This window comes from Protopterus annectens, chromosome 17.part0 (genome assembly GCF_019279795.1).
Source record: "Protopterus annectens isolate FY-2018-M chromosome 17.part0, PAN1.0, whole genome shotgun sequence".
NCBI lineage: Eukaryota > Metazoa > Chordata > Ceratodontiformes > Protopteridae > Protopterus > Protopterus annectens.
The window spans coordinates 300,916,304-300,932,648 of record NC_056751.1 but is presented as its reverse complement, the minus strand read 5'-3'; the positions used below and the strand labels follow the sequence as shown (position 1 = coordinate 300,932,648).

Below are 16,345 nucleotides of genomic sequence, written 5' to 3'. Positions count from 1 at the left end.
AATTTGGGCTCTTCTGATTGATTTTCAGAAGGCATTCAGCTCCATTAGATGGTCATTTTTATGGCAAGCAATGAGCATGTATACTTTCCCTCTGGATTTTATCAACTGATGCAGTTTGTTATATACTTTCCCAACAGCATAAGATGACACAGGAAACTTTGGTCAGAGGTTACCTATCTAGAAAGGGGAACAAGACAAGGGTACCCACTGCCCCCAACACCTTTATTTGTGTTTGTTCTTAAAGTAATGGACTTTTATCTAGGGAAAGTGCTGAGTGCCTTTAAAATTAATCAGGGGCCTCTTCATTTGGATCTCACTACATGGTTCACTGATAACTGCATTATGTGGATTAATGCACTGCATCACCAGCTTAATGAAATGTTAAAGGTGTTAGATGGTGCGGAGATAATCAACGGTCTTAGTGTAAATCAAGCCAAAATGTGCTTTTTATCTCTCACTGAGTCTGTGTTTGTTTTTTGCCAGAACAGTTGCATACTCTGCAAGGTTCTTACTCACTGTGTACATAAATAGGTATTAAGCTGGCCAGATTAGTGGACGAGACACTGAGAGGTAATATCCAGCCATTCTGGACTGAATTAAGAATAGGGTGGAACAGTGGAAGAAAATCTGTTTGCCTTTCCTCATCAATGTGCAACTGAGTAAAATGGGAATTCTTCCCAAAATACTGAGCTGTTGGACATGCTACACTTAAAGAAATCCCAATCCCTCAGAACCACATGCTCCAGGAATCTAAACCTTGTCATCACAATGAGAAAAACATGCTGGAGGGATAGGTTACAGACCCAGAGACTCCTCAGACTCTGGAATAGACTGCCCATACATGTCAAGCAGAGCACCTCTTTGGCCCTCTTCAAAAGGAACCTTGACAATTGGATGGGAGATAGAAAATTCACCCTGGGGATCAAGTCAGTTACTCTGCTAGACAGGGGTCCAGAGAAGTAAATATTGTGGGAAGAAATAGCCAGGGAATTGTTATGGCTAGGCTTGTATAGGCCCTAGGGCTGATAGCCTAGTACCAGCCTATGAACCTATGAACCTAAGTAGTTTGGCATCTTCCCAAGGCCACTTTCACTCCACAAATTAAGAAAATACAAAGATTAGTATCTGATTTGGTCTGGAGTGGAAAAACCTCGAGGTTCAGTTGGAAGAAGTCTTTTATTCCATCAACTGAAGGAGGTTTGGGTATTTTTTATCTCTATGGATATGGTGTGGCAACTATTGCCTGCTACTTTATCAGGGCCAGAAGGCAAGAGAACAAACTCTGGTGTGGTATAGAGTTTTGGCGTAGACAGCACCACTGGTATAGAATGTCAGCCACCCCATCTTTCAAAATTTGGGATAGAGGGGGGTTTACATTTATGATTTGATGCCATGGCCTCTGTGTTTATTAAGTATTTGGCATGACCCGTTATTTTATTTATTTATTTATTTATTTGTTTATTTATTTATATTTGTTGACAGGGAGTGTAAACATTATTATTATTATTTTAAATTGAGGGTTGGTCCATACAATAGCCAGACTTGAGCCGAGCTTGAGTGGTATGTGTGCAAGACATATGGGATGAGGCATCCCTGAAGATTCTCCTCTTAAATGATATATGGATGAAGTTCCTCCACCTCAAAGTTTGTTGGTAGCAATATTTGCAGCTAAGATTGTCTCTAATGCACTTAATCTGACCTAAAAAGTGTATTTATAATGAAACCTTCAAGAAGCTTATGTTTATTGGGAAAGCCACCCCTCATAGTAAGGGTACTCCAAGGCTCCAGGGACTTTATAAATTACTGACATCAGCTATGAGCTACTTTTGAGTGGACTGTTGCCCAAGTAAAACAACTTGTTAGTCCAGTAAGTAAGGAAGAACGACTGGGTGAGATGTCTCAAGGGACTACGCTCTTGCCTTTGGCCACTGGTGCTGGATCAAAACAGTAGTGGCCAACTTTTTATCATGGCACTTTGGTCATTGAAAATGCATGCCGGAAAAAAGTATAACAGAAAGTCTAGAGGCAATCTAACAGTCTTAAGGCCTTGTTACATTCTAAAATGAATATATTCAGGTGGTCTAAATATTGCTGCAGCTTCATGTTTAAAGTGTGGAACCAATACTTCATTTTGGAGCTACTGTCATCTACCATAGAAACAGCTTCATTAACTAGTCGTTGTTTCTCTTGATTTAGTGTTCCTCCTTATGGCATGTTGAGAAACCCATTATTTATATATGTTTGGATTGGGGATGAGGGCAGAATGCACCAATTTATACCTGTTTTCTTAAATGGTTTATGTATCTGATGGTTGAAGCTTGAATGGTCATGTTAGCCACATACCGTACTATATAATTTAATGGTTGTACATAATTTTTTTTATCACAAGTTGTGTGATTTACATTTGTGCGAATGTGCCAATTTGCACTAAGTAAACATGAATGCCACAATGTTGAACCTTGCAATAGAGAATGCAATACAGCATTCGCTGTTGTAAGGTTCGACATTGTGGTGCAGATCGCAGTATAGTGGGGATCGGGAAATGTACCCTCTCTCCTCACTGTAGTGTGATCTCGGAGTTTGTATATATAAGTAGAGGAGTGTGGGGGGCGCAGTGGGGCTTTCCTCCCTGCAAAAACGTTCTTTACTGTGCAACAGACAGTATTGCTGTTACCAGACGTGTGGTGACTATTCAAAAATGTCGAATTCAACATTTGCAGTCACTGCACTTTGAGGTTTTTTGCATTTGGTATTTTAAATTTTGAATTTTAGGTTCGACATTACTGTGATTCGCAAGGCAATAGCAAGAAATCCAGCTGTTTAACTCTTATTAATTATCTGGACTTTCTATTGAAATACATACCACTAGTATAGAAATAATAGTTAACCAAGTACACTACAAAAAGCAACCTAAACATATAAATGTCCTATAAACTCCAGGAAATCCCCCATCACATACACTTTAGTCAACCCTGTATTAATTACAAATATACTACGCAGACAAAAGCAACAGCTTTTATTTTCCTTTTGTAGTTAAAAAACCTTAATTAAGAACCCAATCAGAGTACTAACAAGAGTGATCTCAACATGAAGTCTTCCTAAAATACACTTTCTCTATGCCACTAAGTGGCCATTCTAACTGCTTAAAGATTTGATAAGTTACCACTTATCATTAAACTCCTTTCTGGAGCAGAACTTCAGAACTCAAGTGAAAAGAAAATGCTCACAGTTCTCTGTGCATTGGAGACAAAGAATATGCCCAGAAGCACCTCACCAGAATTTGTAGCACATATAGCAAAGAAAAGAAAGACTCCACATAGAAGACCCCAGTAAGGATTCTTCATTATATGGGGGGGGGCAGTAACTTCAGTCTGCTGTACAGGTGCTTACAGGCTTAGCACATGAACAGTACATATCCTACATGCCCCAGATTAGAGGAGTCAGAGGAAGAACACTAAAGACTATTTATTCAAATATACACTTTTTTTCTTAAATGATGTCATTGTATAATAGCAGTAATCCACTCCTGTGTGTGGGTAACACAAGAGTTACCCTAGATTGGCTTTATTTAATCACTCAGGCTTCATCCTTGTAATCAAACTACTCCAACCATGAGTAAATCCTGCATTAGCCACACCTAGTCATGGATTATTGCTAAATTATAAACTGGCAAGTTACTTAATTAAGAAAGGCAGACCCAAAAATATCTGGAAGCCATAAGGAGCTATGGATGTGAACTGAAAGTATCCAGAAATAGGCTTTAAAGATGATTCATATCCTTCATGTTCTTTGTATTCATATGAGTTGGATTTTACAGATACATGATGAGTCATAAGACTTTATAGTTGAATGTATTTTTTGTCACTATGTTCTGTTTTTGTTTGTAAATAAAATTACTCTACTATTGTTAACTGTTATAAGATTTTCAGTATCCAGCCAAACTTTGAAGACTGCAGGTACACTGATTTTACTGTTGGACGACATCACTCCCATTATGGTATTTATCAATGTTTCCTTAAAAATCATAAATCCTAAGTGCTCTGTGTTGAAAAGAATCAATCCATCACCTTCTGATCTCCCATCGGCAGTGACCCGAAAGCACCCTGTTGAATACTGAGATTGACATTTTACAAACAAAACCCTTTATATCAGGCTATGGTAAATAAATTAGTCAGTCTCAAACATATGAATTCTAATCCCAGTCTGACAAAATGAAAAACATCTGTTAAAATAAATTAATAAATAAAATCCATAAATCTGTCTGCTGCTCATAGCTGTTCATTTGTATCACAGAGTATATGATCAAATAAGCAACACAGAGCTTTGTGTTTTTAATTACAATAAAATATACAGCAATTCAGCTTTAGCAGCTTTAAAATGCTTTAAGGAAAGAAGGAATTCTACCACATTATCTTAGCTATTACATGATATGCCATACCCTGTAGTTGTCGAATTCTGTGCTTCTTGAAATCAAGATCTGTTAAAATCTTTCCTTTCTGAAGCCACTTCTTCTTTGTCCTTTGGTGTTGTTTTTCCAAAACTAAAATATAAAATAGACACACTTGTAACTTTCTTTTAAAAATATAGTTTTTGAGCTTCTGAGTTTCATGTTACCTGTATGAAACACCTATGGCAAAATAAAAAAAAAAACAATAATGTGTTTTGGTTGCTACAGTAGTTTTGATGAGATTATCATTCATATAGAGCAATCACAAAGTTATATTTAATAGTCTGACTATTAATAGTTTCCTATTTTACGATAATAACATTATGCCTATCCACCTGTATGGAAGTGATATTTTACCATGTAACATAGTATTTTTTCAATAATCATTTATTAATTATATTAAAGATATTTGGACATCATGAAAAACAGATATAAGTCTATATTCAGCCAGGATTTCAGTTGCAAATAGTCACCTAATCTCCACCCTACTCTACGCCACTCCAATATTTACCAACCTAAGGCAAAGCAAATTAAGTAAATTCGAGACTTGCTACAACAAAATAGCAAGGTTTGCCACTGGTGCGGCCTATCGTAGCCACCACTGTACCTCACTTCTGAACTAGGCTGGCTAGAACTCCCTCACCTCCTTCAATGGTACCAACTCTCACTCGCCCACAAACTAGTAAATCATCCTCTAAAAGTCCCCACCCTCCAAAATCTGCTCCAACCCTATCATATCACCAGACCACTACGCTCCAGCAACAAAAATCAATTACAGATAACTCTAACTATCTGTGGTTACAGACATAATTGTTTTACTGCTATTGTTAAACAAAAAGCCTATCTATACTTCTTGTTATCCTGTAATTAAATGTTCTTTATTGCGGAGCTTTTCTCCCCGGCCCTCCGCTGAAAAAGGACCTGTGTCCAGTCGAATTTCCCCCATCAACAAATGTAAATAAATAAATAAACAATAAATATTCAAAATATTCCTTCTTTCTCTTAGTTGGATCCTTCCTGTACACAGGTATAAAATCCTATGCTCTTGATTGGATGTGAAAAGTCTACAACAGTGTGTATTAATTTACAGCATCATCTCCTTTACCTTCACTCTACTGTATAAATCTAGTGTAAGGCTTTGTCAGTTCTCACATGTCCCCATGATTTTTTATTTTCAATGTTAAGCTTATCATTCTACAAACTAGGATGGAATTTTTTCTCTCAGTAAACATCATCATCAACAGATGTTTTGTTGTTGGAAGCCACAGCAACAAAAAAAAGGCTTCCTATGAAGAAGCAGCAGGAATCCAGAATTCCCTAACCAGAAATCAAAAAAATGAAGGTTTATGGCAGGATTCTTTTAAAACAGTGTTAATTCATATCTGCAGCAATGACTAATAAGAAACCTTCCAAAGGTTTATAAGGATTGCTTTTAAACAGACACCATTCAAAAAAACACTTGGAATAAGTAGCTGAAGCAGTAAGATCCAAAACCATTCCAGAAACATAAACTATGAGGAGGACTACTACAAGGGATACTTCAGAAAAGGCTAATAATGTTATGGAACATGTTAGTTAGGATTTTAAAGCTACACTCAGGAACTGATAGCAGTTACTAAAGCACCATGTCAAGAATTTCAAATTTTAGTTACAGCAGATACAACAGTCTGAAAAGATGTGGTCCGTTGTAATATTTATACCAAATTAAATCAGTAACACCTGAACATGAAAGGTGGCCAAAAATGGGCATAATGTAATAACACAGAATCAAATTGTCTGACTGTGGTGATGGAGGGAGGACACGTGAATGACTTTTTGAATAAGTGAACCCTTTAACTAACTCAGCAGTTTACTCATCTCACTCACCATAGATTCATAGGATCATAGGTTTATACTAGACTAATGACCACCAGCTTAATATAAACCATATTTGGCATCATGAAAAACTCTTGTCAGGAATAATAGTTTGTTGTCATTCTAAGAGACTATACTAGTGAAAATGTACCTGTTTTCAGTTTCCAATCCTAATTGATGGTAAATCAGTATGATAAGATCACATGTATTCTACTAGACCACTAAAGAAAATAGTTAGCTTTTTTGCCTTTAACTATAAACTTAAATCCAAACATGTTTAAACCGTTTTTTAACCCTTCTAAAAAGGAGGTGCCACTTCAGATGGCAAAAACCAAAATCACTGTTAACCTAGAAAATTCAGTACAACAGCATCAAAAGCAGATAAAATACTTTCTGAAGAGGAGAGAGTGGGATGGAAAACATGTTAAGAGTGGACTCTCCCTTTACAGATACCGAGCCATGGTAGAACATTCCAGGTCCTAAGAAGCTCAATGATGACCCAAAAGTATTAATTCTTCATGTACTAAAATTTGTTTCTTTCTTCAGCCCTACTGGTGTAAAGGGGTAAAGCCCTGAATATGACCCAGGTGATCCAAGTTGATTACTGGCTTGGGCACTGCTGGAGCTACTGGTTGTTGGGACTGAAGAAGAATCTGATGAAACACTGCCTGCTCACCAGGTGTGGGGGTGTGCAGTGGGCAGATCATAATCACCAGTCATAATGACAGTCAATGTTCCAGTAGGTTGGTGAGCAAAGGAGAAACACACCACCACAAAGGTGGGTGTATTTCCAATGCAATGCCACTGCATGCCTACCTACGTAAGATCAGCCTAACATATCAGAGACAAATAGGGTTTAAAGTGAAATCCCCAGATGGTCACATTATAATAGCTTAGCTTCTCCATTCCTCTTTCCTGGTTATGAGGACATTCTCTGCCTGTTGGTTGATATTTTTTTTAATATGGAGGGATGTAACCTACCTTGAAAAGGTACATGTCTGGGGTTCTTCCAAATTACTGTGATGTCAGAAGGTGAAAGCGGTATGGGAAGCTAATGATCTGAAGTCAGAGAGAACTTGCCCAAAATACATCTTTACTTATTTTGGTTTGTTTGATTATTGGGATGATGAGTTACTTTTGCAACTCCTTTCAGCTGAGATTTTGGCATTAGCAAGTTCATACAGATATAGGATAATACTGCAGTTAAACAGTCAACTGTAGCATAGACAAATAAAGCCTCAACTACAGCATAGGCAAATGGAGATTGATAAGAAAGTCACGCATAACTTTTAAAACAGGTTTTATTTGTTAGTACTATTCAATTGATAATTATTTCAGAGCAGATAATCCACCAGGGTTGAATAGTACTAACAACATAAAACCTGTTTTAAAAGTTAGGCATGACTTTCTATGAATTAATGTATGAATGAGTTCTTTATAGATATTTTTTATATATATTTCTTATATGTTTTATATTATCTTTTTTAGTATGCTTTATGATATTTTGATGTATAAAAGGATTATTCAGTGCTGTTACAAGAAATATATAAAATGTTTGTATTTAAAGTATATTATAATTATATGTCATGTGATTATTTATTGGCTAGCTTTTTATAAAAAAGGAGTGAAGCTGCTTTAGTGTTTATGTGCATTAAGAAAGAGCTACAGTCTTGAAAGCTTTGCTATTTGCTGTTGTTTGTCTACCCTATTAAAATTTGAATGATGAACTTTTAGCTTCTTTGGCTTTGTTTATTATTCTCCTGTGTATGTCTGAGACAAATGCACTGAAGAGTAGTGGGAGCAGGACAGATCCCTGGGATACGCTAATAATCATTTCCCTAATTCCTGAAATTTTCTCTCCACTCTCTCCTACCATTCAACCACAGCACTATCCATTTCCTCCTTCTTGGTCTTACCTGCACAGCCTCTCTAGTTTTTTTTTTTCTATCAGCCTCCTATGTAGGACCAAACCAAATGCCTTGCTGAGGTCCAGGTAGTCTTCAACTCCTGGAACCCTGTCAGCTCTGCCTGTATCCCTGTTAAAATACTCAGTTAGGTTTTGGTGTTAAACCCATGTTGTTTGCTGCCAAGGAGACTGTTGTCCTGTAGAAATGCTACCATATTTCTCCTCAAGATTGTAGCCATGACTTTCCGTGCCATTACTGTTAAAATAACAGGGTTGTTGCTAATACTGTTATTTCTGCCTCCACCCACCTTTTTTTTTTTTTTGATCACCTTGAGCTTCATTTATACTAACCTGTCCCTCACTGCCCCGCATCCATGCTGGATCTACCAGCATCATTCTACTATCCTGAACTTCCTCCACTGTTGCTTGGGACAGTTGTGGATGTTAAGGGCATTCTGGGGGACACAGCCATCTGTGATTCTGTCCATCATGTGTTTATTTCTAATTTTATGTGCCCTACCCACTTTCCACTTTCCCTGCTCCCCCAAGCTTACTGGTTGCAACCTAGGGAGGGACTCTTTTGACCATGCCTCCTCTTAGGGAGCACCCGTCACTCACTCCATCAGGCACCTAAGCTGCTAATCAAACCTAAGTTGGGTGGGATGTAGTCAGGAGCGGCCTTAGGTCAGCTGGTGCCCTAGGCAAAAGGGCATCATGGTGCCCCCCACAACACCACCTGTTGCCCACATCCTGGTCTACCTACACCAAATAAATACTGGAAAAGTGCCCCTACTAGAGCGGCACCCTAGGCGGCCACCTAGTTGGCCTATGCCTAAGGCCGGCTATGGATGTAGTAAGGGCTTTATCCCTCTACACCACCAGAGCAGCCTGCCTCCTCCCACCTTTGTGAAAACGTACGATTGCTGTTTTCCAGTAATCTGGGTATTTCTCCATAAGCCATATCTTTGTTTGAAGATCTGATATCACACTGGCCAAATTTGTGAGGCCTCTTGGAGGCAAACCATCTGGTCCTAGTGATTTTTCTTCCATAATATTGGCCAGTTCCCTGTGAACCTAAATTCTCTCTATATTGACGTTTGTCCATTGTTCTTCTAACACTACCATGCCTCCATCCTAGCATGGCATCCTCCTCTTACCTTCTATTGTGAAGACTGTAGGAAAGTCTACATTCAGCCCTGATTCCTGGAGTTTTATTTCCCCCCTCTCATCATTGTTCTGTATAGGAAATTATACCCCTTCTTCTGTGTCCCTAAAATACCTTGCTTTGCTTCTTCATCTTTAGCCTTTCTTGCTCCTTATTATCTTTAGTACCAATTGCTAGCTTCCTTGCAATATGCACCTGTTACCTACCTAACCCTACTTTCCATCTCTTGCAGGTCCTATCTTTTTCTCTAGTTACTAACCCCAAATTCCATTACAACCATATTGGCCTTCAAGTATTTTGTCTTTTAGTGTGTCAGTTTCACAGTTGTCCATAGCCCTGAATACTCCAGTCCTGGTCCATACTCATAGCTGGTTTACCATCTCAATTTTCTCAGTCACCTAACTCAGCCTTGATCACCTGCACCAGCACTGCATAAACCAATCCTCTGCAATCCCACACCTTCATTTTTATCTTTTTATTTTACCCTCCTCTGCTAAAACCACAAAGTAGCACCATCATTGCTGGCTAATGGTGCCTTAACCTGGGCAGCTATGACACCCTCTGCATTGGGATGGACCACATCCAGAATTCCAATAATATTGGTACAGTCCTACAGCAGATGGATGAATACCTCGCTGTCCAAGACCTCAATCAACTCCAGTCCCTTTTCATCCTGGACCTCATAATCTTGGAGTTGGACCCTGGTATATTAATATCCCCCATGGGTATTAACCTCTTCTTCCATTATTCAACCACCCTAGTCTCTCATCCTTTCAAGTAGCCTCTCATCCTCACTTTTTGAGAATTGTGGATGGTGCACTGTACCAGTCCACTACTATGCCCCTCCCTTTCTTTCCTCTAATTGTCAGAGCATTTGACCTAGGTTCAAATCTTGCCTGTACCCCTACTCCATTCCTGGACTAGTGCTCTTCCTCCTCTTTGACTTCATATCCAATACCTTCTTTTATGCAGACTTCTGCGCCACCCAAATCTTTTCCTTCTCTGTCATTCCTGAGTAACCCATACCCGGGCACCTCCACAGTCTACCCCCTCTTGTTAGTAGCCCAAGTTTCTTTGATATCAGCAATGACCACCTTTCCTTCCTTCCTTCCTTCATGCATTATTGCTTGCAACTCTTCTATTTTTTTACCAGGCTGATTGCATTGCATACAAGAATACTCAGCCATGGCCTGAGTCACTTGTTTGTCTCTCAGCTACCTTTGGCATCATATTCGACCTCTTGTTTCATGACTAAACAACAATGTCCCTCTTCTGCTACTGCTACTCTTCCTTCTCTTCTGTCTTGCTTTAAGGATATAACCATGAAGATGTACCATTCCAACACACAGTCAAGCGCAGCTGTCATTTGTGGGCTAAGATGGTGCCTGCTCATTGCACAGTGCTGATTTCTCTACCTGTTGTCCCATATCTTTTTATCGGCCTTGTCCATTGGCACTGCCAGCCATACTCCATTACCTTCTCTTTTCTATGTGTGCTGGTGACTGCAATGGTTAACTACTCTGAGAATGGTACCTCCAATCTCCTCTCCTGCCACCTCTTTGCCCTGTGTCACTGGCCTTGTGGCATATGTCCATCCCTCCCCCACTTAATGATTACTTTGTTCAACTTTTGTAATGTTTACTCACGCTAAGCACTGGGACTAGTTTCACTAAGATCTGTTCTCTCCATTGATGCCTGCCTACACTCCTGATCCCATTTGTGACTTAGCCTCCAATCACTAAAACCTTCTTCTCTTTCCCCAATCTGGCTGTCATCTCCTTTCTTTGCTGCCATGTGCTATTAACCCTATCTCTAACAAGTCTGCCTCCAATTTCATTATTTCTTCACTGTCTTTGTAGTAACCTCCCTACCACCCTCTGTATTTGTAAGACATTCCCATCTCTACTGTGTTTATTCTACAAGACCTATCCTCAGTTCTGTTTCTTTTGCCTTCTGCCTGTCCTGTCCTGTCTTACTGACTGCCCCTCCCTGCTCAACTCATTCATGCACACCTTGTGGTATTGTTCCTTTCATGGCCACTTCTGGCTCTGCCTCTCCCTTATCACTTGTCACTACACTTTGCATCTGTCCTTTCATATTGGTTTCCTTCTCTCTCTTCTCCCTTTCATGGCTGCATCTTTCACTTTCTCCCCCACCTTCACCTGTGCCTCTCCACTTGCCTGTAGTCCTTTGACACTTTCTGTCCATGCTCTTTATATATATATATATATATATATATATATATACATATATATATATCTATCTATCTATCTATATATATCTATATATATATATATGGCTCCACATATCATCGAATTATCATTTAATCGAAAACCCATTTCATCGAAAACTCATTTCATCGAATCTCAAATCATTGAAAACTATGAAGCAACTACAAATAACATCCCAGACACTTTGTACTATGTGTATGCAGGGGGGCAAGCACCCCCCATGTGGTGGGCTCCCCCCATAATTAAATATACCAACTCCAAGGTTGCACTACAGTGGGGGGAAAAAGGTAATTTCCTAAATTAAAAACATAGTAAAAACATTGTGGAATGTTATTTGTAGTTGCTTCATAGTTTTCAATGATTTGAGATTCGATGAAATGAGTTTTCGATGAAATGGGTTTTCGACGATTTGGTCTCGATGGTTTGCAATTCGATGAAATGATAATTCGATGATATGAAGTGGAACCATATATATATATATATATATATATATATATATATATATATATATATATATATATATCTTTTCCCTCCCAATTTTTCCACCACAGCCTGTCTGTGGGCCTCCTGCTGCATTTTCTTCTCTAGTCATACTCTGTCCTTTCATACCTGACTAATCCACAAGTATGTCTCCCATATTCTTTTATAAAGCTCCTCCATTCTTCTGCAGACGCTCATATTCTGCCATCTTAAGGCTCTATCAAATAAACATCTACTTTACATATTGACCACCTCACAAACCTGTGGTTCTCCTTTCATGTCCCATTCTTGAATCCCTACCATTTTCCCCTTATTTTATTTTTCTTCCTTTTTACATAAATAGGTCATTTTTCTGCACCGAGCTAGGCATTTTGTTTACTCTCTATGCTATGAAGGAAGTCAGAGATTTTAAAAGTACCATTCACTTTATGGAGTCAATAACTGCAGGCCAGCCAACAGTACGGATTATGCAATGAAGAAGACATTTCTGATCTGAATTTTTCCAACAACTTCTTTGCCTATTATCTTTTTCCATATGCAAATAGTGTTGCAGCATTTTATGATGGAAAATAAGCTGCCATAGAGATACGCTAATGAAATAAGTATGTTCTAAATATCCTATTTCCTAAATTTAGCTTAATATTAGCACATTTAATCACTTAAGTGCTTTTGTTGCTATAGTTTCCCAGTGAAGACCACTTAAGATCTGTAGCATATGACTTTGTTTGAAACCATATAATATTTGTCTATAGTCAGCCACACATAACCACTGATATTTACAATATCCAAATAATGGAAGTGATACTTTTAATAAGTACAGTACAATGTTAACTAGTACTGTTCAGTATGGTAACTTCAATTTTAGTTTCCTACGCATTGCATTATTTATGACACATCAGTCATTTTTGAAGTTTTTTATGAAAGTGAATATTAAAGTTAGTGCATGAAATGAGAAGTCACTGCCAAGTGAAAAAAAAACTTTATGTAATCACATGAAAAACCGATCCATGCTTTTTAAATACTTACCTTCTTGATTGTTTTTAGATTTGTTAACTTGACAAACTCTCAAGGACCCAAGTCGGGATTCAGAAAAGTTTCCACTAGTGGTAAACCCTTTTTACTAGTGGCAGTAGCCTTTAGAGATGCTTAGACAGCACTACCACAGTGCTTACTTCAAACAGGTACAGCACCACTGTGGGCAGTCTGTAGCCAACTGCAATTGCTAACAAGGCATTCTGGGGAGTGGGATGTGGTAATTAGTCAGGTACTCCTCCTACAGACATGTATGTGGTAAGCGCTTTAAGCAGCTGAGTGATTCATAGATCTACTAAATCCATGGTAATTAACCTGGCCAAAAGCAGGTTTTCACACATTACTTTTAGTGGGTGTGACTGTATTACAGGTAAGTTCAGTGGAGATTAGTAGCTAGGTAGAATAGTGTTGGGGTGGATGTGAATTTCAGTAAGTATGTGATTACATGTGTGAGTGTATGTAGAAGTATAAATGTTGTCAAGTGAGTGCATGTGTTTGAGTGTGCAGATGCCTAGGTGGCCACAGTATGGAGGGCAAGTTAGGTAGTGTGCACGTGCATGTGTGTGTGTGTGTGTGTGTGTGTGTGTGTGTGTGTGTGTGTGTGTGTGTGTGTGTGTGTGCAGGTGTGCGCGCACATATGTGTGTGCAACTGTATGTGTATGTATGGGTGAATGGGTGACTGGGTGCATGAGTGCAATCTGGTAGGGTAGAGTGTGTAGTGTGTACATGTGTGTGTCTGTAGGGTGGGGGCATCCATATCTCTCATCTCCCTCTAGACTAATAAGCAATGGATATAACGTCGGGGTAACAACGGTTACCAGGGAAAATTATTAAATATTATGCATACAACTGAAAAAGGATAACAAAACTCAGATTTACAGCACAAAAGACAGATGGGGACAACAGACACCAGGGACACACTTCCTAATCCACTTAGAAAGTTAACTGAACTCAGATTGTGCAGCATGAAATATGGACACAAAGAAGTATGAAACTCTAATGTCTGGCATCATTGACTAACTGTAATGGCCCATGACATACAGGGGCTATGTTCAAGACTTTCAGACAAAGCCAGAGAAACACTAGATGACACCAGGGAGTCCTTTTAAATACTACTCTACTGCAGTTACAAAGTTAACAGACCAACAGGTCTTGCATCTAGATGCATGTACTGATCAATAAGAAGAATTAAACTCTAACGTTTGACGTTGTTTAATGGCTGTAACCATGTGTGATTTAGAGGGGCAGTGACAAATCAGGGATGTTCTATTAAATGAGAGACAGGTAAGAGGTGTGTGTGTGTGTGTGTGTGTGTGTGTGTGTGTGTGTGTGTGTGTGTGTGTGTGTGTGTGTGTGTGTGTGTGTGTGTGTGTGTGTGTGTATGTGTTTAGATGCAGGTGTGTGTGTGGCAGGGGGTGAATGTGCTAACACAATGCATCCTCCAGCAGTGGTGATTACTTCAAGATTACTTCAAGAGAAGCAGAAAATGGCCCATTAACGCTTGTGGTAATCACTGAGCAATTCAGAGACATGCAAATTAGCTGATACTGAGGTCCTTCCTCATTGTGGCTAATGTCTCCCTGAATCTGTGGTTTCCGCAATTACACTAACAAGCTCTTTTCGGTGCAGACGTACCTCTCGTGGACTAGACTTATTTCTTAGTCCTGGCTAAGTTCGTTCATTTGAAAGTACAGAATGAACACAATAGTATGGAGACTTCAAAGTGAAAACATATGTGATGTGATGTGTTCTAGAAACAACATAAGATGACTTCATTTTTAAACAAAAAGGGAGATCACATCACTTTTAAGTACTTTTGCATAAGGAACACATGCAGAAATTAAACAGAAGTACACTGTGTGTGCTATTTCGAACCATAAAAATATAGTAAAGGAAATCCAGTTTGTTAATCAGATTAAAGGACATAGCAACTGGTATCAGTTCAACATGCATTTGCATAACTGTTAAGCTGTGCGTCATGGTGAGATGTAAAGCATAAATATAAAAATTAAATTATTTTCAGGTGAGATCAGCAATGTGCCACATGAATAGAATCTCAAACAGCTGTTACTGCTACCATGAAATGTCTTTGACAGTAAAGGGAAATCGTGATATTTTCATTTTGATTAGTTGCATCATCCTGGGGGGGTTTACTGAGATTAAGGACTGTTGTACACCAATACCTTATAAATTATTTTCATTGGACTAAACAGAGGATAACTGTACTGTATTACTCATAAAAATGTCAGGCTGCATCCTGAGGTCTCTAGTGAAAAGCCTGACTTTTTTTAGACTAGAAAAAAAATAATTTAAATGACAGTGCAGTGCAATACCTTGTGATCTGAAAAAAAATATGTAACATTTTTGGGAAAGAGTGAAATTCTGCTTTTCTAACGTACATGAATTCAAGCTCATGTTGTGGCCTTTATAACAAGGATGCACATAAGTAGAACTATAGTTTGTGTGTGTGTGTGTGTGTGTGTGTGTGTGTGTGTGTGTGTGTGTGTGTGTGTGTGTATGTGTGATAATTCCCATTTTTAGGAAGCAAGTTTTTTCCTGTAGTTCCCATTTCCATTGTGTACGACAGTCAATGCTTATAGAGATACTCATTTCTTGTTATTACATAAATCTAAGTTTCTAAATTGCACTGGCAGTGATATTAATGTCAGAAAACTTAGTGCCAATTTGAAGTTAAAACTTTTCTGGTCCATTTAACTTAAAAGTTACTACAGCCACCAATATTCTCTAAAATGAGGGCGCAAATGTGTTGTATGCACTAAATACTCATTTATTCAGAGCCAGATAATGCCTAAATAACAGTACAGTATTTGGTTATAAGTAACAGACACAGGTATGTTACAATGTGCACAATGCAGGAAGTTTTACTGCTAGAATACTGGCAATACAAAACTCCCTTAGGACTTTTTATTAGGAGCAAAGCAAAGGTGCATTATAGGACACACACAGACAGGGTATGGTACAGCATTTGTAAATATATGTGTGTGTGTGTGTGTGTGTGTGTGTGTGTGTGTGTGTGTGTGTGTGTGTGTGTGTGTGTGTGTGTGTGTGTGCATGTGGTGTGTGTGTGTGTGTGTGTGTGTGTGTGTGTGTGTGTGTGTGTTAGTATTTGTTAACCAGGTTAGAGAACTGATCTACAAGGACCTTTTTCACACTCAGCCCAGGAGCATTGTCTGATTAAGTGACTTACTCAGAGCTGCTAGAGCAGTCCA

The 16,345-nt window shown here is 38.7% G+C and overlaps 1 protein-coding gene across 1 annotated transcript in view; it reads right to left on the bottom strand.

Moving 5' to 3' along the window:
- LOC122791430 (doublecortin domain-containing protein 1-like) overlaps positions 1-16,345 on the bottom strand; it is a 526,863-nt gene that overhangs the window by 178,523 nt on the left and 331,995 nt on the right. Inside the window, exon 14 of the mRNA XM_044059172.1 lies at positions 4,439-4,540. Coding sequence (XP_043915107.1) covers positions 4,439-4,540 — 102 coding nt within the window. The remainder of the gene's footprint in view (positions 1-4,438; positions 4,541-16,345) is intronic.